At 32.6% G+C, this 23,310-nt stretch overlaps 1 protein-coding gene across 2 annotated transcripts in view; it reads right to left on the bottom strand.

Annotated features, from left to right (window-relative positions):
- Positions 1 to 1,974: 1,974 nt before the first annotated feature.
- The window catches only part of LOC133205817 (signal peptide peptidase-like 3), a 31,253-nt gene continuing 9,917 nt past the window's right edge, over positions 1,975 to 23,310 (bottom strand). For both annotated transcript variants that reach the window (XM_061341701.1, XM_061341702.1), the window contains exons 5-14: positions 17,657 to 17,776; positions 16,809 to 16,887; positions 16,035 to 16,147; positions 15,690 to 15,796; positions 10,849 to 10,920; positions 10,386 to 10,474; positions 4,379 to 4,424; positions 3,763 to 3,913; positions 3,225 to 3,334; positions 1,975 to 2,975 (exon numbers count right to left, since the gene is read on the bottom strand). In XM_061341701.1, the coding sequence (XP_061197685.1) occupies positions 2,907 to 2,975; positions 3,225 to 3,334; positions 3,763 to 3,913; positions 4,379 to 4,424; positions 10,386 to 10,474; positions 10,849 to 10,920; positions 15,690 to 15,796; positions 16,035 to 16,147; positions 16,809 to 16,887; positions 17,657 to 17,776 (956 nt within the window). In that variant the 3' untranslated portion in view covers positions 1,975 to 2,906. The remainder of the gene's footprint in view (positions 2,976 to 3,224; positions 3,335 to 3,762; positions 3,914 to 4,378; positions 4,425 to 10,385; positions 10,475 to 10,848; positions 10,921 to 15,689; positions 15,797 to 16,034; positions 16,148 to 16,808; positions 16,888 to 17,656; positions 17,777 to 23,310) is intronic.

Genomic DNA, 23,310 nt, shown 5'->3' with positions numbered 1-23,310 from the left:
GACACCAACCCTGGCTTTATCCTGGCAGGTCTTTCCCCGTCACATCCTGGTCACAGCACCAAATTATATAACAGGAAAGGAGAAAATGTATGGCTGGACCAGGAATGGAACCTGGGACCCCTGCATCACTAGTCAGGTGTTCTACAGACTGAGTTACCCAGGCTGATATCCACAGCCCAAACCACTACATAAGCAATCTTTATTCACCCATCATATCAAAATCTCAAATTATGATCTACAATGTAGATATTTTTTTAATTTATATGACCTAGATTGAAGAAATGGGTCAATTTCAGAAATATTTGGTGTAGTTGTCTTAATGTCATCTTTCCATGTCTATAGTTCAAATTCCTAATGTCAAAATTTTCAGATTATGCTGTGGACAATACTTTGATAAAAAAGATTGACAGTGACTTAATAATGAGTCAAGGTCAAAACTTTGAATGCACCCCTCCTCAATATCATCTTTCCATGTCCCAAGATTGAAGTCTTAATGTTTAAAAAAGCTTCTCAAGCTATAACCCCAAACAAAATTTCGTTGAAGATGATTATATTTTACTCATTATTTATCTTCAAACTGTAAAACCATGCTATTTATGAAGCTAACTCAATAAGTTTCAATTTATTGAATTATTTTATTCCACCAGCAGAAAATGGATAGTTTTCTTTTGGTATGGACATTGTAATAATTGGTCACCATTTAATTCACTTTAATCTGTGACTTTTTCCATTGCAGTCAATATATTATGAATGTTCTTACACCATACTGCTGAACAAATTTTCCAGACTGTATCACTATAGCCATAAAAGAATTATTTCAAATTTAAAGGGCCATAATTCTTTTCAAGTTCACCACAAGGGCTGATACCTCATCATCATACGAAATAGATAAACAATCCTACACGCACATAACTCAGCAAATCAATGTATGCATGCATAGAGAATTTAGTCTATAAAATTCACATGAAACTGTGACCTATCTAAGAATATAATCAGATAATAATTTCTTTTCTGCTTAATATGTAGGTTGTGGTATGTACAATCACAATATACAAGAAGCTCAGTGTGGAGCACCGGTCTACAGCTCAATGGGGGCAGTTATACGACTTCTCCCCTCTTGAGATCTAGAAGATCCCCCCCCCCCCCCATCATATTAGTTTGTAATTTGGCAAACCATTTTTGAAATAAGAACTGCGAATGATAGTATTGTTCTCCCGCCTACCTCCAAGTCAATTTTCAAAAGTTAACATATTTGAATGATTTTTCATATTTATATAGATATCTATATGAATTTTCATAAAACATTACTTATTTGGGAAAACAAAGAGAGATAATTCTATAATTTTGGTAGAACTTTTGTTTTTCACTAGAGAAATCAATGGAAAACGGAAAATATTTTTAAAATAACCCCCCCCACCCCCGTGAAACAAAAATTCCTTTTTACAGATAATATGGATTGTTATTTCACAAATTCATACCAAAGCTTTTTGTGTTTCACTGGGGGGGGAGGGGGGAGACATATGTTTACAGACAAAAATGCTCATTTTTTCACCAATTTCGTAGGGGTTTACAACTTAAACGTTGTATTTAATCAATTACATATGTTTAATTTTATATGTGTAAAACATAAGAAAAGATTTAAGGAACATTTATCCATATCCAAGAATATTTTAAAATATGCTGCTACTTTCAAGCCTGATTACAATGGAAAACATCGTCTACCCACCTTATAAAAAGAGCTGAAGTTAAGAGTAATTAACTATTTAACACTGGTATTAAAATTATTAATCAATTACCATTGTACTCTTCTTTGCATTCAACAAAGATTTTATGGCCAAATTGCCATTAGTATTGAATTAAATGGGTGTAAAATGTAGGCGGGAATCGAGAGTTAGCGTGCGTGGTTCTTCGTAATAAATATAATTGAATATGCCTATTTAATATAATCAAACAATACAAAAAATGAACCAACCATAATTATTTATACAACATTTAATATCTATTATGATCACAAAGACATTAAAGCAAACATATTTTTTTACATGGTAACATAGTCATTACACCATCAACCATTTTACTAAATAAAATAAAAAATATCTGATAATTCTTAATTAAAATAATCTATCTGTTCATCTTGTATGCATTGGAAATTAAAAAAAAAATATTTAAAGCAACACAGTGATGGAAGCACTAAAGATGAAACTTGGCTATGTGTTTGTTGCTTGCTATAATTGCCTATAAATGTACACAAGTTTATTTGTCAAACATCAACAATATGTTGATTAATACATGTATGCATAACATCTATTAGTTAAATAAATTTGTAATGGAAAATGTATATCTTTTTCAATATCAATTTTCTTCTCATAAGGATATAAAAATGAAAAAAAGGAATAAGATTCCAAAATGATATCAATTAAAAAAAAAACAAAAAAAAAAAACAGAGCTCCGGGCTCTGTTTTAAAGATGTAAAATAATGCTGAAGTTTTCTCTTTTTGCAATGAATGCACTGGTCATTTCACGAGAAACATGATTAAACACATAGGTTACATATAACAACAATATCCATTATCCGTATCTATCCAAATACATATATTCTGAAACCTGCAAGTTAAAAATCAGACCACTATGTTAAAACCACTGTCAAATCACTGGCCAATGAAAAATCTTCACCCAAGAGAAAATATCTAGTATAAAAATACAATGGGGCCTGACATCACATAAAACATTGCAGTAAATGACCTGCAGACTTTGCTGCATATGCATTTTTCACACAGGGAAATTTTCCAGTTGTAAATCATTGGGAGCTCCTTCTCCAAGAATGCATTGTAATGTGTTGTCCCTCTTTGAAAACACATTCTGTTTTAAGTTAAATCCGGGTTAGATTATTTGCACAACACTTTTTATCATACATCTAAATTTTTAGGTGTTTGTTGAACAATAAATGGTTCACTCCACATCCTCCTAAGATCTCCCTACAATTGACAATTTGTTTAAAACATAAATAGTTTTGTTTTGAATACTGCTGTGTCCATTAAAAACAAAAAAACTCATTGAAAATTGGCTTTGATGCGGAAAGAAGAAATGATCCTACGAATTTAAATACTGGGTGCTAAAGCCTTAAAATGGTCCAAATGTAAAATTACAATATTTCTTGGAAAAGCTTTTCAAAGTAATAATGAGCTCCAGTAAGATCACATTAATGCTACAGCTGGCTACATTACCTTCAGATATGCCATAGTTAACAAGGGAAGAAGTGTGAATGGAACAAGGTACAACAGAGCTGGCTGGGCAGCCTTAAACACCTCTGATGATACGGTGGCAGTTAGCAACCCTGACAAAGAAAATGTAGAGTACAAAATGGCAGTCTGAAGTATAGTGGTGCAAGCTGCATGACATACAACGTATATACAGTATTTCTCACAATTTTTACACAGTAAAGAGAACTGAGAGCTACATGTATATCTCAAATAAAATAGATATATGCTGAAGTGAATTGAAAGTCCCATCTACCTTTTCTTTATGTATTAAACTTCAACATGTCTACCCTTCAGGTTCGGGATAACAAGGTTTCAGTATAAAGTATTTTCAGTTGGCAAAGATTTTTGCTTTATCATAATGACATTGCCTAAGCCAAACTTCTCTCCTTACCTAAGAAATAGTCAATCAGAGAGCAGTGGAACCTTACCTAAGTAATAGCCAATCAGAGAGCAGTGGAACCTTACCTAAGAAATAGCCAATCAGAGAGCAGTGGGACCTTACCTAAGAAATAGCCAATCAGAGAGCAGTGGAAGTAAGTGACCTTGTGAACGTAAGTCGGTGGGGGTGGGACTCCTGCCTCTACAGAATTGGTCTGTGTTTTCTTGTAAGCATCATATCGTAGTACAAAACACAGAAGTAGACCTGGCATAACCTGTAATCAAGACAACAGCATTAAAATAACAAAATACATGTACATGTTTATACATTCATAATTCAGTTATGTTCAATCACAAATACTAAATTTTTTATAAGAGATCTTTCATCTGATAAAGGCCAGTTCCTCGACTATCACTAATTTTTGCCAGCGTATTGATACTGGGCACCTGGCTAGAGTAAGACTGGGGGGGTGGGTGTAATCTTATACTACTATAAATAAGCACAAAACCATCAAACCTTAATTGAATTCATATAGTAATAGTTTTGATATGTAATTACATGTATATATTACATATCTACATTTTTGTTTGTAACCATCTAATCTGTGCTTTCAATGAATTCACATAGTAATATTTTTACTAGTTATAAACTAAATGTTTATTTTTTTAAACAATCACATTTGTAAATGGGCAGTTTTTTCATTTTTATTAATATACTGTATATTGTTAAGTATACTCACAATATCTCCAAGGCCCAACATAGAAAAATGACTAGAATTCTGAATGCTGAAAAAAAATTGCAAGCATTAAAAGATATCAGATTACATCTTTCATCTGATAATTCTTTTTTTCCCTTCTTTACTGAATATATTTAACCTATGCTTTTCTTATGGTTATTACCCAGAGACATGGGCAAAAGGATATATTACTCCTATATTTTAATAGAATGATCCCTGTGATCCAAATAATTACCGTGGAATAACTATAACAAGTAATCTTGGTAAACTCTTTACTAATATTTTAAATAAAAGACTAGATAACTTTTTAAGTGAGAACAATTATAATACACCCTTGCCAGGTTGGATTCACAAAGCATGCCAGAACATAAGATTATTGCTTTATTGTCAAATGTTTAATCGATAAATATTGTTACACAAAAGAAGGTAGACTTTATGCCTGTTTTGTAGATTTTCATAAGGCATTTGACAGTGTTGTTCATAATGGTTTGAAACTGAAACTACTACAATATAATGTTGGAAATAAATTTTATAATATTATTAATGATATGTACATGAAAAGTGAAGCATGTGTCAAGTATGGTGATCTCCTTACTTCCTCATTCCCTATCAAATTAGGTGTACGTCAGGGAGATAACTTGAGCCCTACTTTATTTAAAATGTTTATAAATAATTTGCCATCATATTTACAAAGTTGCATAGACTCTGTCAAGTTACACTCAAAAAATATAGATTGTTTAATGTATGCAGATGATATAGTAATTTTTTCATCATCACCACAAGGACTTCAGCAAAGATTAAAGTCTTTAGAGAAATATTGTGATGACTGGGGTATGAAAGTAAATTCTAATAAAACAAAAACCAGAAGTCTCTGATGAGACTGTAGCTCTACTGGTCTGTTTGTATAACAAAAGAAAAGTAGCACTTGGATTTGAAACATTGCAACATGCAACAATAAATAGAATTATGTATCTTAATGTAGTCTACTTTTGTGACAAGTTATATTGAAATCAAATGAAAACTAGGAGTAGTAGCGTTTTGAAAGTATTTCACGGAAATTTCTATTTTTAGTACCGGTAACAATGACAACACCATTCACCCAAATAAAAAAAACAGAAATACATATTATGTATCGTAGTGTATTCTAACTGTGTGCCAAATTAGATTGAAATCAGACCAAAATTGTAGGAGGAGTAACGTTTTAAAGGAATTTCACAGAAATTTCTATTTTAAGTAACCATGGCAACACTGTTCATCGAATTCAAAAACCAATGCAATAAATTATGTATCTTAGTATAGTCTTCTTGTATGCCTAATTATATTGGAAGCTGACTAAAACTGTAGGATGAGTAGCGTTTTAAAGGAATTTCACAGAAATTTCTATTTTTAGTAACCATGGCAACACCGTCCATCGAAATCAAAAACCGATGCACTAAATTATGTATCTTAGTGTAGTCTACTTGTGTGCCCAGTTATATTGAAATCGGACCAAAACTGTAGGAGGAGTAGCGTTTTAAAGGAATTTCACAGAAATTTCTATTTTAAGTAACCATGGCAACACCGTCCATCGAAATCAAAAACCGATGCACTATATTATGTATCTTAGTGTAGTCTACTTGTGTGCCCAGTTATATTGAAATCGGACCAAAACTGTAGGAGGAGTAGCGTTTTAAAGGAATTTCACAGAAATTTCTATTTTTAGTAACCATGGCAACACCGTCCATCGAAATCAAAAACCAATGCACTAAATTATGTATCTTAGTGTAGTCTACTTGTGTGCCAAGTTATATTGAAATCGGACCAAAACTGTAGCAGGAGTAGCGTTTTAAAGGAATTTCACAGAAATTTCTATTTTTAGTAACCATGGCAACACCGTCCATCGAAATCAAAAACCGATGCTCTAAATTATGTATCTTAGTGTAGTCTACTTGTGTGCCCAGTTATATTGAAATCGGACCAAAACTGTAGGAGGAGTAGCGTTTTAAAGGAATTTCACAGAAATTTCTATTTTTAGTAACCATGGCAACACCGTCCATCGAAATCAAAAACCGATGCTCTAAATTATGTATCTTAGTGTAGTCTACTTGTGTGCCAAGTTATATTGAAATTGGACCAAAACTGTAGGAGGAGTAGCGTTTTAAAGGAATTTCACAGAAATTTCTATTTTTAGTAACCATGGCAACACCGTCCATCGAAATCAAAAACCGATGCTCTAAATTATGTATCTTAGTGTAGTCTACTTGTGTGCCAAGTTATATTGAAATCGGACCAAAACTGTAGCAGGAGTAGCGTTTTAAAAGAATTTCACAGAAATTTCTATTTTTAGTAACCATGGCAACACCGTCCATCGAAATCAAAAACCGATGCACTATATTATGTATCTTAGTGTAGTCTACTTGTGTGCCCAGTTATATTGAAATCGGACCAAAACTGTAGGAGGAGTAGCGTTTTAAAGGAATTTCACAGAAATTTCTATTTTTAGTAACCATGGCAACACCGTCCATCGAAATCAAAAACCGATGCACTAAATTATGTATCTTAGTGTAGTCTACTTGTGTGCCAAGTTATATTGAAATCGGACCAAAACTGTAGGAGGAGTAGCGTTTTGAAAAATTGTTTACAGACAGACGGACAGACAGACAGACAGACAGACAGACAGACAGACAGACGGACGGACGACGGACACCTTACTATCGCATAAGCTCTTCTGGTCTCTGACCAGTAGAGCTAATTATTATTTTTAATAAACCTGGGAGAACAATTAAACATAAATTTCATTACAAAAATTTCAATACTGAATGTGTATCAAGTTATAAATACTTAGGCATCCATTTCACAGCCTTGGGGACTTTCTCAATGGCTAAACTTGAGTTATACAAAAAGGGACTAAAAGCATTCTTCAAACTACGAAAAGATTTCCTTAGCTTAAATCCTGGGATATCCACCAGTCTAAATGTCGTTGATCACACAATTAAACCTATATTACTTTATGGCTCAGAAATATGGGGAATATTTAATGTTAATAATTCAAAAATAAAGCAATCTGATGATGTATTGATGCAACTATGCTACAAAAACTTTATGGGTGAAAATTTACACATCAAACTCTGTAAAACTATATTAGGTTTGAATAGGAAAAGTATGAACCATGCTTCTCTTTCAGAACTGGGTAGATATCCTTTACATTATGATATTGTCAATAGATTACTTAAATACTGCTACAGACTAGAAAATTTAACATCAGATTTTCCTTTATTAAAAGATGCATTCATATGTAGTAAGGAACTTCATCTCGCCAAAAGAACAACTTGGTATTCCTCAATAGAAAAATTACTAAGAATTCTTGATATTCCAAACATTATGTCATATACTAAGAGTAAATTTGTAACTTCATTAAAACAATCCCAGATAAAAAAAATACTCTATGGATTGGCAGTACTTAAATGAAACACTAAAAGAGGGTAAACTTGTCACTTATTTGTTTCTGAAGAACAATTTTAGACTAGAAAAATATCTAATTTTATTAAAACCTAATACAGAAAGCCAATTTGTAGATTACGTGTATCAGCACACAGACTCTTTATAGAATTAGGCAGATATAATAACACACCTAGAACAGAAATAATATGTAACCAGAAGTCTCTGATGAGACTGTAGCTCTACTGGTCTGTTTGTATAACAAAAGAAAAGTAGCACTTGGATTTGAAACATTGCAACATGCAACAATAAATAGAATTATGTATCTTAATGTAGTCTACTTTTGTGACAAGTTATATTGAAATCAAATGAAAACTAGGAGTAGTAGCGTTTTGAAAGTATTTCATGGAAATTTCTATTTCTAGTAACCATGACAACACCATTCACCCAAATAAAAAAAAACAGAAATACATATTATGTATCGTAGTGTATTCTAACTGTGTGCCAAATTAGATTGAAATCAGACCAAAATTGTAGGAGGAGTAACATTTTAAAGGAATTTCACAGAAATTTCTATGTTAAGTAACCATGGCAACACTGTTCATCGAATTCAAAAACCAATGCAATAAATTATGTATCTTAGTATAGTCTTCTTGTATGCCTAATTATATTAGAAGCAGACTAAAACTGTAGCAGGAGTAGCGTTTTAAAGGAATTTCACAGAAATTTCTATTTTTAGTAACCATGGAAACACCGTCCATCGAAATCAAAAACCAATGCACTAAATTATGTATCTTAGTGTAGTCTACTTGTGTGCCAAGTTATATTGAAATTGGACCAAAACTGTAGGAGGAGTAGCGTTTTAAAGGAATTTCACAGAAATTTCTGTTTTTAGTAACCATGGAAACACCGTCCATCGAAATCAAAAACCGATGCACTAAATTATGTATCTTAGTGTAGTCTACTTGTGTGCCAAGTTATATTGAAATCGGACCAAAACTGTAGCAGGAGTAGCGTTTTAAAGGAATTTCACAGAAATTTCTATTTTTAGTAACCATGGCAACACCGTCCATCGAAATCAAAAACCGATGCACTTAATTATGTATCTTAGTGTAGTCTACTTGTGTGCCAAGTTATATTGAAATTGGACCAAAACTGTAGGAGGAGTAGCGTTTTAAAGGAATTTCACAGAAATTTCTATTTTTAGTAACCATGGCAACACCGTCCATCGAAATCAAAAACCGATGCACTAAATTATGTATCTTAGTGTAACCTACTTGTGTGCCAAGTTATATTGAAATTGGACCAAAACTGTAGGAGGAGTAGCGTTTTAAAGGAATTTCACAGAAATTTCTATTTTTAGTAACCATGGAAACACCGTCCATCGAAATCAAAAACCGATGCACTAAATTATGTATCTTAGTGTAGTCTACTTGTGTGCCAAGTTATATTGAAATCGGACCAAAACTGTAGGAGGAGTAGCGTTTTGAAAAATTGTTTACAGACAGACGGACAGACAGACAGACAGACAGACAGACAGACAGACAGACAGACGGACGGACGACGGACACCTTACTATCGCATAAGCTCTTCTGGTCTCTGACCAGTAGAGCTAAAAATTGTATGCTTAATCAAATTGAAGATGAAGAACATTTCCTTATTCACTGTAGCAAATTCACAAAGGAAAGAGAAGACCTATTTAACTTAATCTCATCCAATGTAAAACATTTTACAAAATTGCCTGATAAACAAAAATTATTCTGGATTCTAAACTGTGAGGAATTAGATATTCTGAATTCTCTTGGAAGATTTTTACAAAAAGCATTACCATAAGTCAAGTCTGAGGCATGTGAACTGTTTTATGATATATTGTGCAAAAAATATGTACTTTAATATGTGTATGATATAAATATGTAAATTTGCATATATATGATGTATGATATTGTTTGTGCAGAATTTATGTATATGTATAAAAACTTTCTGGTTTATTCCTTCTTTTTTATGTCTTTCTCCTATCAATCATGCAACTCTTTCTCTCTTGTGTGTATGTATATTGTATTACATGTATATGACTATATATAAATGTTAATTTACAATGTACTTTCTTTTTGCCCCATGAGGGCCCTTAATTGGTAAATAATTGGTAAATAAACTAATTACATACCCCGTATATATATGTTTAACACTAAATGAAGTAAAATATAGAGATGTTGCAAAATATTCCTCACTGAACTTCCTCCAAAATACATGTACACAGCAGATAATGAAGATAATAAATACATGTACATGCATGCCATTCGGCAAGAAAACCATTGCAGATGGCATTAATAAAGTTTTTTATTGGTCAAACTCCTAGAACATTGCAAAATACAAAGCCAAACGTGTTTTACATGAATTTCATGTGAAAAGATTTTTACATAAAATTCAAATTAATCTCTTATTTGCATTTTTCCCACATGAAATTATAATGAAAATTTTTTGTGATTCATTTTGTTGTCTTTTAACATGAATTTCATTTGAAGATGTGTGAAATTAGCCATTTTTTTTTGTACCTACACTCTTCTTGAGGTATACAAGCAGCTAGCTGCCTTACCTTGGAAATACCAGCTTTCCTGGCAATGATAATTTTGGCGCATCTCTCATAAATCCAGAAAGATGAAGCTTTTTGGCAAACAGACCCACCTTTAAAAAAGATTAAAGAAGAATGTCACATACTTGAATGAAAAACTGCATATTTCATCTCTACAAATGTCACCAATATGGAATTAATAGAACTTGACCGTGGTGAGACATAAAGCTTATTTCATGGAAATGACGTAAATTTGTCTAAAGACAGATTATTATCAATTAGTCACTGCAAAATTTGAAAATGCATAAAACATTGTGTCATGCACTTTAGAATTTTTTTATAAAAAAAATAAATTCTGTGCCTTCATAGTTCTACATGTTGCACTGCAATCAATTTTAAAAGAGGTATATTCATTGCAAGTAAGTAAATACAATTATGATTATTTGTAAGGTGTTTAAGGGATTTATTTGGCCACAAGATGACGTACAGGATTTTCTGCTGGTCTTGTGGCAACCTTCACCATGACATTTGCACTGAAGAGGTAGGAAGAGAAAAATACCTGAAAAGGAAACAGAGACAATTACTGAATGACTTTATCAATCCAAAAACACACAAGGTCTTTATCATGGAAGTACGTTTAGGAAGCTGGAGAGGAAATTGGTTTAAACAAGTCCACACACTCATGATGCTTATGGTGTTCGTTGATCACTTGTCCTGGTTGGAGCAAATATAGAGATTTAGATCAGGAAATAACCTAGGAAATGACCACAAAAATAGAGTGACAATAACATACAGGAAAACATGGCATAGTAGTTTAAAGTGATGCTCCTGTATATTTCAATCTCTCTCTCTCTTTCTAATTTTTTTTCTCTCTTTGTCTCTCTCTCTAATTATGAACCAGAAGAGTAAATAAGTTCTTATTTAATAGTTTATATGCTTATAAATCTTTCAATGAGAATGATGATTAAGTACACAAGGAAATGGGTAGAATGACCATAAAAGTAATCTCCTGACCATTGAATAAATGACCATACTAAATTTATCCCCAAACTGTACAGCAGGAAATTAACTCGTGGAGTTAATATTCGCTATATTTGCGGAAATAAAAATTCCGTGAAATCAACATACAGTGAATAATTCTTCAAAAATTGATAAGGATAAATTGAAATATTATCGATATCTGTGATTAGATTCGTTATAACCTTGCAAACATGAAAGTTACATGTAATAAGACCGTCTTCCTAATTATGCGGGTGTACGGATCAATCACTAATACGTAGTTGGTGGTGTTTTAAAAGCTTAACTGATAAACAAACGGCTATAATTAACATTTAATTCTGCCACCCAGTACAGGTGCGATGTAATAACGTACATGTATATGGGGTACCTGTAAAGTGCGAAACGAAATAGAAATGAAACGAAATGAAATGAAACGAAATCTACCGAAACGAAACAAAACCTACCGAAAAGAAACGGGAACCTGTAAAATGCGAAACGAAATAGAAACGAAACCTACCGAAACGAAACGAACTCAAAATGAAACCTACCAAAACGAAACGAAACAGAATGTTTTTCAAATCAAGGTATATCATTATATATAATGTGTAACTGTATATGGACTATTTTTACTTCATATAAAATTTATATAGTTCAAGCACTTGTTAATATAATATTTAAACACCGATAAATGCTCCCTTCTCTAGTGATGTATTTACTTATACATGCTTATATATACTGTAAATCAACTGCCAGCTACAAATATGCACGAGCATACTACATAATTTCAAAATACTCATTTCAAAATAAGCGTAGTATTCTCTAATTTTTATGTCTTACTTTTATTTTTAGCCTTTAACCATCGAAATACAATATATTTCTCATAATTGATGTGCTACATGTAAAAGCTTTTCTATTTACGTATCAAAATAAAGTTACTGTACTGTTGTATTGCGAATGTCTTTAAACATAACTTTAAAAAAAAAAAGTGCATAACTGTTATTTATACATATGTGATCAATTATACAAAGCCTAATTATTATTATACTTTTGATTATTGTCGGGTCCAGCTTTTTTTTATTTTTATTTGAGAGGTAGTTCCGAGAAGGACCCCCCACCCCCCTCCTCTGGTGGTTTCAAGGCTTGTTCAAATGATTTGATAAAAATTGAATTTTAATTTCAATAAATATATGCTTTGAATTTAATTTAAATTTGATGTTGCAATTTTACCCTATTATTTTAAAAAAAAAAAAAAAAATGCTTATCCTCCGCTTTTAAATTACTGTTTATAAAAGTGTGTGATCTGATATAGTTTGGTGTTGGACAAAAGCAGACCAAGAATCGACAGGTCTTAAAATCTGATTTTGAGTATACAAGTATACATACAAATGGATTGTATTAACAAGAACCCGAAAGTGATAACTTGGGTTATATGTGTAGGCTTAGTCTAATGTGTTTGTTTTGCACTAAAATGAGCAATATCTATTTAAAAGTGTAATCCATACTTACAAATGTGCACGTTTAGAAACACACAAAATCTTTTTTATCTTTCACTGCGTATCAAAAGAGACTCGTTACTTATAAAATATACACTATATAATATATTTTAAATCATAATGTTTATATATATATATATATATATATCATTTTTGCTCGATTTTATTTCGTTTTTTGTTTCTGTAGTTTTTGTTTCGTTTCAGTAGGTTTCGTTTTGATTTCGTTTTGTTTTTTGTTTCGTTTCGGTAAGTTTCGTTTTGATTTGTTTAGTTTTGTTTCGTTTCGGTAGGTTTCATTTCGTTTCGTAAGATTTCGTTTCGTTTCGTTAGATTTCGTTTCGTTTCATTTCGTTCCGTTTCATATTTTACAGGTACCCCATGTTTATGACTGATTAGCTAGGGGTGTCCACACTGTGGCTCGAACCAACAACCCTCAGATTTAAAATCCAACGCTCTACCGACTGAGCTAAAGGGTTAACCCACTAGCTAGTGCTAGTAGGAGTGTGGCCTCACTATATACAACGCATAGCCACTTTTAACTCTGTTACACGTATAAAAACATGGAAGATTTCACCCGTGCGTATCACTCAGTCATGATCTTTAATCAAGGCAATTTCGTATTAAAAACAACACTTTTAATTCAATTTTATTAAGAGTTCAACATTTTGAGGTAGTGACAACTGATTTAGATTCAGAGGTTTTAAATATACTGCAGTAAATACTACCCTCTACTCTAAACATACCTGTGAACGAACACCCTATCAAAGGGATTTTTTTACATGAATGTTAATAGGTTTGGATACGACCTGAAATCGCTTGAATAAATCACTTGAGTATAGACTCATGTGTACGTATTTCATAGATATCTAATAAAAAGAAAGAAAAAACTAGAGAAAGAAGAAAATTTATCTGAATGCGTAACATTGTAAATCGTACATTTTGTCCTTTAATCAGGATTAGTACGGCGTTTCGTTATATTAATCGGGTTCAGAATCGACACAATACGCAAGGAAAATACTTGCAGTGCTGAAAAAAGTTTTTGTATAATTTTCCTTTCCGCGAATTCAAACAACCGCGATTTGCTGCAAATTGAACAAATCGCGATCTTTTCCGACCGCGATTTTAACCTGCTGTACAGTATACAAGTTTGTCGTGAAGGTAATTTGAAGCTGTTGCAATGAAAGTACTTGAAGTTATACTGTTACATATCAGAATTTACTTAAAAAATGAATTTAATTTTTGAAGATTCATGAGGACATGAACTACGACGCTTCACGCCAGCATATTTCATGAAGCGCGTTAGCGCTTCATGATAAATATGCCGGTGTGAAGCATCGTAGTTCATATACCTCATGAATTTTCAAAAATTAAATTCATTTTTTATATTTACATTATTTTCTGATGAGTTACCACAGATTATGCCATTCAACTGTCATTTTTATTAAAGCAAAACAGTTTGCACTATAGTTTTGACATCATGTACGGTATTATGATGTATCAATGGATATATTCATGCTCATCCATGGAAGTTCATGAGAAAATGAACAGCCTTCTAATTTGCAAAGAATCTTAAGGAAAAATATTTGGAAATGTACGAGGGGTTATCAAAAAGTTCGTGGACTAGCGCCATAAAATTAAAACCGCTTTAGGTATATCAATGAATTTTGAAATATTTAGTAAGCATCATCTTTTCTATCTATAGAATAAACCACAATTCATCAGTTTTATTTTTTGATAAATTAGTAATGTTTTTATAAGCAATGGCATGTCCAGGCGGCGCAACCGCGAACATGACGTTTTTTCAACCTCAGTGTAACTAAGAAAAACTCTTCTGATATGAGCACTTGACATCCAAAAATTCCGTTAATTCAGGCATGTGATGGGACACAATTGTTCCGCAAAATGTGCAATTCTTACTCCATTCTGTACGTTCTATGAAATTTTATCGTATATTTTATAAGGAGTGCCTTTACAATTAAGGGCTTGAAAATGACGTCAAAAAGGGGGAGGAGTTTCTTTTTCCATCATTCTATAAAGTTTTGCCCCTGAAAAAAAATAGTATAGACTTAGGGAAAGTTTAAATTGGCTACAGAGAAATAAAATGCATCCAGAGTACTTGTTATTAAATGCCAAAAGAGATTCAGAGAGATGAAAGATGAGCAGTTAATGTCGATTTGTAGTCAAGGTGTGAAAAGTCAATCTCGTCAAAAAGTGACGTTGATCATATGTGTTTTATATTGAATTCCAACAAACAAAATATGCTGGCATAATCAAGCGAGGATCTTTCCCTAAGTAAAGATTCATTTACAGTTTTATATGCATTGAAATCAGCTGTTCATTACATTGTTATGTCATATAAACAAGACAGGTTTTAGGTTTTTCTAAACTCCAGGGAATCTCATCAAGATAGGTGTTTTGAGAGAGAAGGAGCAGGCATTGAGAAATAATGACGTTGTCGGACGTCATGAAACTAAACGACGACAGCGCCGGGTGATCATATAATGCCTTTTTTATTTTCTAATAAGTTGGCAAATTGTCAACGTATCAAGCTAAAATTTTCCACACTTCTTAAACTTTTGTTGTTTAATGTTCCTTACAAATTTTGTAAACATAAACTACATAGTATTAATTTTATCGCATCAGTCCACGAACATTTTGATAACCCCTCGTAAATCTTAAACTTATGTCCCTGGCTAAATGATTTAGGGATTTTTTTTTAACTTATCCTTCACTTAAGTGAATATGAAGTACAATTGCTCAAGGAAACAAGATGGTTATGAGGTACTTGCAGTATGATACTGGGCCTTAATATAGAGATATTGCATACTATACCTACCCAAAACACATCATACACCAGTAGGCCTACAAGCAGCAAGGTGGAGACTTTCAGACTGGGCAATCTTACCAGGGCAATAAAGGCAACACACAGCCCCATGCCCAGGGCTAAAAATATAAAGAAAACAAATAATAGAATAAAAATGACCATCTGTCAAATGACTATCCAGACTAGTAAAACAAGTATTCATCCATCTAAATACATCATCATTATTCTTTTTCTCAGCATCATAAACATATCTTCAATTAAACTTTTAATAATGTTTTGTGTCCATTTTTGGTTAAATTACAGTAGTGACTTTAACATCTGGAGCTTATCCTGGTAGCATAAATAAATACAGCCTACCATCCATCAGTAACCAGTGTCCAGTCAGCACCCATATACACACAATCATAAAGGATAGGAAAAACGATAAGATCTCAGCTGCTGTGAAACGGCCACACACCCCAAACGATATTCTACAATGTCAACATGAGTTTTCTTACAGCCTTTTAAATGCACAATGGTTGTAACTCATTTAAAGTGCCTAATTAACTTTCAGTAAAAAAAAAAAACCAGTATGAACTTGCATACACAAGCCTGTATATTTCAAAGTTGTAATTGCTTTATCTTGTATTCTTAAAACTCTTGGGAATTTCTTTTTAAGTCTGCTTAGGCCTAAGAATCCAAAAAAAAGAATGCATATTTCAACATAAACATCTAACTGTAGTGTCAAGTGCATATATAAAAATAAATCAAGTGTTTATTATTTTAAATATTCATCCTATTCATCTTATTTTTAGTGTTTTATGTATAGTGTGGACACTGAAATTTTATATATTTACCTTATAATTTCTTATATGATTGCTGTATATTTTTAAATTTTATGGTTTTATATAATAATTATGCTTTTACAGCGCCTTAGAGCTTAATACATAGGGCGCTCTATAAATGTTTAATAATAATAATAATAAAAAGGGGGGGAAAAAAAAGATTTCCTCCTATCTAATAAGACACATAATCTAATTCCTCAGCTATTCACTAATTTTGCAAAAAAACTTCCTCAAATGCAAGAGCACACTTTGCAAATTCAAGAATAGAAAACTTAATTATACAAGTGTTAGAGTGACTGTGACTTACTTTTGACCTGTTGAGCATGGTCGTATGAGGTACTGACACATGGGTAACAAAAGGAAGGCAAAAGCAACTGTTGCCAGGACTACAAAACAAAAATAACAATGAAATTAAATGTGTCACAATGATGAAAATGCTCTTACACAATGTTGCAGGAGCTTTGTGTATTATTGTGGGTCAAACCTCTTTATTATCGTGGGTTGTACACGCAGCAGTGATAAATAATGCAAAATCTAAGAAAGAGCATCATACCCAATTTTCACATTTCAATTCATACCCATGCACACAATGAAAGTAATATTTCTTCCCTTTTTCCATGACAGAGTATAAATATAGAAATCAAACAAATTTTGTATTCAGCAATAGAGATCTTTACACCCCTTGATGTATCACACACGAGATTATAGGGTGTCTATACCCTTCTCAAAATAATTGCACTTTTAACCTGTTTGGATACACTGGTATACGGATGGACCACTGGGAAATATTTAAAGGCCCATTCAATGGCAGGGGCACAGATGTCATATGCATTTAAACACTTTTTAAATGATACAAGAATTACATTAATATAATAACTACAATATGCACTAAAGCATTAATATTTTCAATACATAATATGTTTATTTTAACATCTCACGATACAGGAATTATCAATAAAAATTAATAACTGTTACAAAATATTATTCCTATCCATTCTTTTGTTGAAAATTATTATATTTAAAATATTGTCTATTCATATTATTTAAATGATTGAAGATTACTGTAATGATTTTAAACACCAATGAGACAACTTACTCAATTTAGCCTTCTTATAAATTAAAACTGATGTGAAACAAGGTCATCTAGATGTTTACCTGCAGTACAAATGGCAAACACCATCTGTAGAGAATCAAAGAATAAGAACATGATGAGGAGAGATGCTGAGGCTCCAATGGGGAGAAAAGCTGCTTGGCAAGTGTCAATGGTCTGTACATCTTCAATAAAGTAAACAATTCACAATAAAAAAAAATTGTTCTGACCTGCAGAGCATATGTTTTGATATCATAAAAAATAATTTACATACTAATATGACCTATGGCAACAGAAGAAAAACATAGGTAATCAGAGATTACAGAGCTCACCTCAACAAATGTTGTCTTTAAGTAAGGCAAAGTCCCACACTAAACTAATAATCTAGGAGTGTGCATCCCTAGATGCAACATTTATGCAATTTTGGTCTGATAGGGCTTGCAGTTACTTGGGAATGGACTTATCTGAAAACTTAAAACTAGACACTCATTCAGAAAATGTAAGTCAAATCCAGCATCAGAAGCAAGTTTTGAGATTGTTCATCCCTTGATGCATCATCCATGCAAGTTTGGTTCAGATAGGCCTTATAGTTACTTGGAAATGAGATCTGCTCCAAAAACTTTAATCTGGTCACTCATCCGGAAAATATAGGTCAGATCCAGCATCCGAAGCAAGTCCAGTAGTGTGCATCCTTAGATGTATCATCCATGCAAGTTTGGTCAATATAGGGCTTTTAGTTACTTGGAAATGAGATCTGCTCCAAAAACCTTAACCTGGTCACTCATCCAGAAAATATAGGTCAAATCCAGCATCCGAAGCAAGTCCAGAAGTGTGCATCCTTAGATGTATCATCCATGCAAGTTTGGTCAATATAGGGCTTATAGTTACTTGGAAATGAGATCTACTCCAAAAACCTTAACCTAGTCACTCATCCGGAAAATGTAGGTCAGATCCAGCATCCGAAGCAAGTTCAGTAGTGTGCATCCTTAGATGTATCATCCATGCAAGTTTGGTCAATATAGGGCTTATAGTTACTTGGAATTGAGACCTGCTCCAAAAACCTTAACCTGCTCCAAAAACATTAACCTGGTCATTCTTTAGCTGAAATTGCAGCATCTGAAACCTTGACTGGTACGATGAAACACACCAGAAGCATCCTCCATGCATCTCTGACTAATATAGGCCATAGAAGTACTTGAAAAGAAAACTGCTCCAAAAACCTTAACCTGGGACGCCGACGCCGACACCGAGGGTATTACATAAGCTCCCCCAACTTCGTTAAGGTGAGCTAAAAAATTACATGAAACTGGTTCAAGAATGCATTTTTTATAATAATATTTACATGTATAAATAAATATATACATGTATTTACACCTTGCACTGCTGCCTTATATAATGCATGATGAGAATATCTATTAAATCAAATTTCTGGTGAACAATGAGCTTATGTAGACATGTGCTAAACCTGCAACTTGACCTTCCCATAACCAACAGAGTTGTAATTCTGGAAATAACACTTCTGTAAACCTACTTGAATCAGACATGTAAAAGCAGGAAATATCAAAATGAATTATATGACTATGAGTGTAGTATTCTTTCATTTCCTTTCAATGTTAAGAAATAATTAGAAATTAAACTTGAAGAGATGTAATTCAATGTCAGTTTTAAATTCAACTTCAAATAATCACAATTATAATAATATATACTTAAAGTATAATGACTAGAGTGGTATATGTTAATGTGGATCCAATGTCATACCTATCTTCAAATTAAAGGGGGTGGGTGGGTATTTCCTTCTCAGGCTCAATAGTTTAAAAGAATTGAGATATTTTTTACCCATTGAAATATCCATGTACACTGTGAATTCAATAATTTTTGTCATGTTTGTGGGGGGTTATCAATTTTCGTAATGTTTTCATGGTAGGATAAAATTAATTCATGTTTTCAACAAAATATGAAAATTGTAATCAACTCTAAACTTTTTCAATTATGAAATAAAAACCCCATGAACCATTGTTCTTCCTCCAACTATGAAAATATAACCTCACCAAAATATATGATTTTACAGAATAACTCAAAGCTTATAATAATTCAGATATCTGCAGACTGCACCTATGAATTAAATAGTATCTTGCTATACATTAGTCAGCAGATAAATTGTGCAAATGCTAATGAAAAATGGCACTTGGAATTCATAAAGTATACTGCATAGTAATGGCAAACACCTGACAATTTTTAATAATGTACCATATGTACCAATCTGGGACCATATTAATTGGGGAACTTGATCTGATCTCAAGCACAAATTTAATCCCTGAACTTGAAATAAGTTTGAAAGAAAATCTGTGAATATCAATCATATATTATTCATGGTGTACCATCTTGGATGTTAGTGTGACCAGATTTAGCTGAACTTGAGGAAATTGTGGCAAAAAACAATGAAATAAAGAAAAGTCAGGATACTTTTATTTGTAAATGCTATCTATAAATCTCAGAATCATGACCAGCCCTTCATGAGCTTAATTCTATCTTTACATGCAATCTACTGATATACTTATTGAACTTAGCATCTTGAGTGCACCAAAAAGCAGAGCTCATCAGATGTGCACTGAAGTGATACAATTTCCTAATCAAGGTCTGAGTACAACCAAATTAATTATTTATTCATATTACAGCAAGATGCTGAAATTCATGCCTATAAATCCATTTCAAGGAGATGAGAGTGTTTCTTCCTAATTCTGATGTAACAGACTACAATTTTACTTTCAAAAGTTTTCTGCCACCTGTATAATTGCTGTTAAAAACTTTTTCCTTTTGAAATTTAAGGATAAGAAGGACCAAGGTTGAGACTCAATTGACTATATCATCGCTTATTTTTTGAAATATAGATTCAAAACATTACAATAATCAATACATTTGTAGTTCTTGAACTATTTTTTGTGCTCCAACATTTTATTAAAAAGATGTCCTGTTCAATGTACATGTATTAAGGTTACATGAAGCTTCACCTTTTTGTATTCATTCATGCATGCATGGTCATTAAATTACATGAGGGGCTTACAATTCAGATTTATTTCTTAACTTATTATTAAGGTCAGACGACATGTTCCTCGAATAACTGTTTTGTATCTCTTCATAATATATAGAAAAATATCCATCCTTATCATTACCTTTTGATTTTTAAACTGTTTTCAAAACGTCTTGAAAAATAAATACAGCAAAAATTGTGATATTGACAATTTAAAAGATTTCCAATAGATTATATAGAAAATACCATCATCTGGTATCTAGCACAAATGCCTGGTAAGATACCTCAATTTTTTGTGAGGAAACTTGTTAAAGTTGCAATACTTCAATGACAAACTCTTAGGAAAAATTATATATTACTGAGGAACGTGTCGTCTGACCTTAAGCTAGAAATTGTAGAAATCCACTTTGTAAATGTTAGACTCATCTGTTACGATGTATTTTTTTTTTCATTTGAGCTTACAATTCCCATAATGGACAGAGTAATGGACCCTTAGAAATAATCAAAACTTTATTTAGATGCTAACACTACATATGGGGTAAATACTTGTTTGGAAATCTCTTAAATAAGATTAGAAACCTGACCTCGGGATCATGACTGAAACATCTTAAGCTTATAAGTCAAAAATCTTCATGTTGTAGTAAAATGTTGTAGAAGTCAAGCAGATCAAAATTAAAATGTTTCAATGTCGCTTCACAAAAGTATTGCTATTTGCAAATTTAGAGATTAATTCAATAATTAATAGACATGTTACAGGAGATTGAAATTTTGACTTAAGTCTAAAGGTCTATTTACACGGTATGATTTGTAAGATGTGACTCGCCACATCTTACAAATCACACCGTGTAAATAGGAAAATCATAAGCCAGATATGAAGTCAGATGGAGTCAGATGGAATAGAGACATGCTCTATTCTGTCTGGCAAGTCAGATGGTTTCAACCAATCATAAGCAAGGTCAGAAAGGTTGATCTGAATTAGGTACAATTAACACGTGGATTTTTCCCGAACTTTTGCTCCAGATTAATTTTAAGATTAATATGATATATTACATGGCCAAATCTTGGGGGAATTTTTCATTCCATGTACTTGAAATGATAATGGCAGGAAAGTGAAACTGAACAAACCGATTGGTGGAAAAATTATACTTAGAAGTAAATTTGTCTGAAAAAATGAAACCATTTGGGTTTTCCATGGCCAATTCCTTACTTATTGCATAATATGCACCATGTCCTAATCAAGGTCTTGCCCATGTTCTTCTGTGTTCAAATGGTACATAGCTGCTATCATAAGGAAATGGGAAAGTAGTATGTAATTGCCGTTTTCCATTCTTAAATTGTAAACAATAAGAAATTTGGAGGGAAATATTAATGAACTACATATCTGACAAATCACACAATGTAAATGAAACACTGGAGTCAGATGTGAAATCACATCTGAAATCACATCTTACAAGTCACACCATGTAAATAGGCCTTAAGTCTGTTTCATGATCCTGGGGCCTGGTGATAGAAATGCTTTACAATATGAAGGTCATTGAAGGATATGCTATTTTTCTCTGCTCAAGGACCTTCTTTTCCTTAATTCCAAAAATCTCAACCATCTGCTGTTATAGATTATCTATGCAAGAATGGTCAAGGTAAACAGAACTATATAAACACTCAACATTTTCAATATGAAGAAAGACTTCACCCAGAAATCATTCATTTGTACCAGTCATAAGAAGTAACAGCTGACATGTTCATAATTCTTGGTGACATTTATTTTTTATCCAAGTGTTAGAAGCTAGCGGCTGAATAAATGTGTGTAGTCATAATGAAAATGAATTAAATCTCCATCACTGCATTTACTGATTAACAAGAGGTAAACTTTGGCAATCCATTTTTTAGAAGTATTCAGAGTATGACTGATTCTAAAGACTTGACCCATTACAAATTTCCTATTATACCCTGTCATGCTTATCCATTAATGTGGTTTCTGTGTCTTAATTAATATGTCCCTAACCTGGCCTCCTCTTTTATTACACTAAAACAAAGAGTTACATGTATAGAACCCTATTTCAAAAGAGCACTTTCCGCATTACCATCAGTATAGCTTTCAAAATACAACCATCCAGTGAAAAACATCTGAACTAGAGCCAAACAGTGCTTTTGGTATACAGAATTTTGCTTCTCTTAAGGTCTTAACTATGTTATTCAATGTCAACTCATTTTAGAAAGATGTGAAGACTTGCATCTTACTGGTCTTCTTAGTGTTACAGTAACAATTTGTAATTATTACTGATCAATGAATCTTACACGTAATCCAGCCAAAAATATAACAATTAAAATGTTATGTTAAAATTACTACTATTTAAAGCTAGTTTCAAATTATACATGGATGAAAAGACCTTATACTTGTTTAAAGTCTTGTCTTCCTGCGAAAAAAATCTGAACAACGAACTCTGACCGAATTAAAACTTCACCAAGAAAATCAGTACACCAATGTGATTAGCTCTGTGATGATCTGAGAAAAAAAAGCCCAAGTTTATTCCTAGTTGTCAAGAACCAGTTTAATTACTGTGAATTCAATAATTTTCGGGGGGGTGGGGGGTGGGTGGGGGTATTTTTTGTTGTTTTTGTGGTATGAAGAGACCCACAAATTCATATCCTCCAGGAAATGTTGAAATTACAAATTGCAGCATTTATTCCTTC

Source organism: Saccostrea echinata, unplaced genomic scaffold (assembly GCF_033153115.1).
Source record: "Saccostrea echinata isolate AGI-Se365-2 ecotype Australia unplaced genomic scaffold, CSIRO_AGI_Sech_v1 ptg000054l, whole genome shotgun sequence".
NCBI classification, from domain to species: Eukaryota; Metazoa; Mollusca; class Bivalvia; order Ostreida; family Ostreidae; genus Saccostrea; species Saccostrea echinata.
The sequence above is the reverse complement of the archived record's forward strand: the minus strand, read 5'-3'. Positions and strand labels throughout refer to the sequence as shown.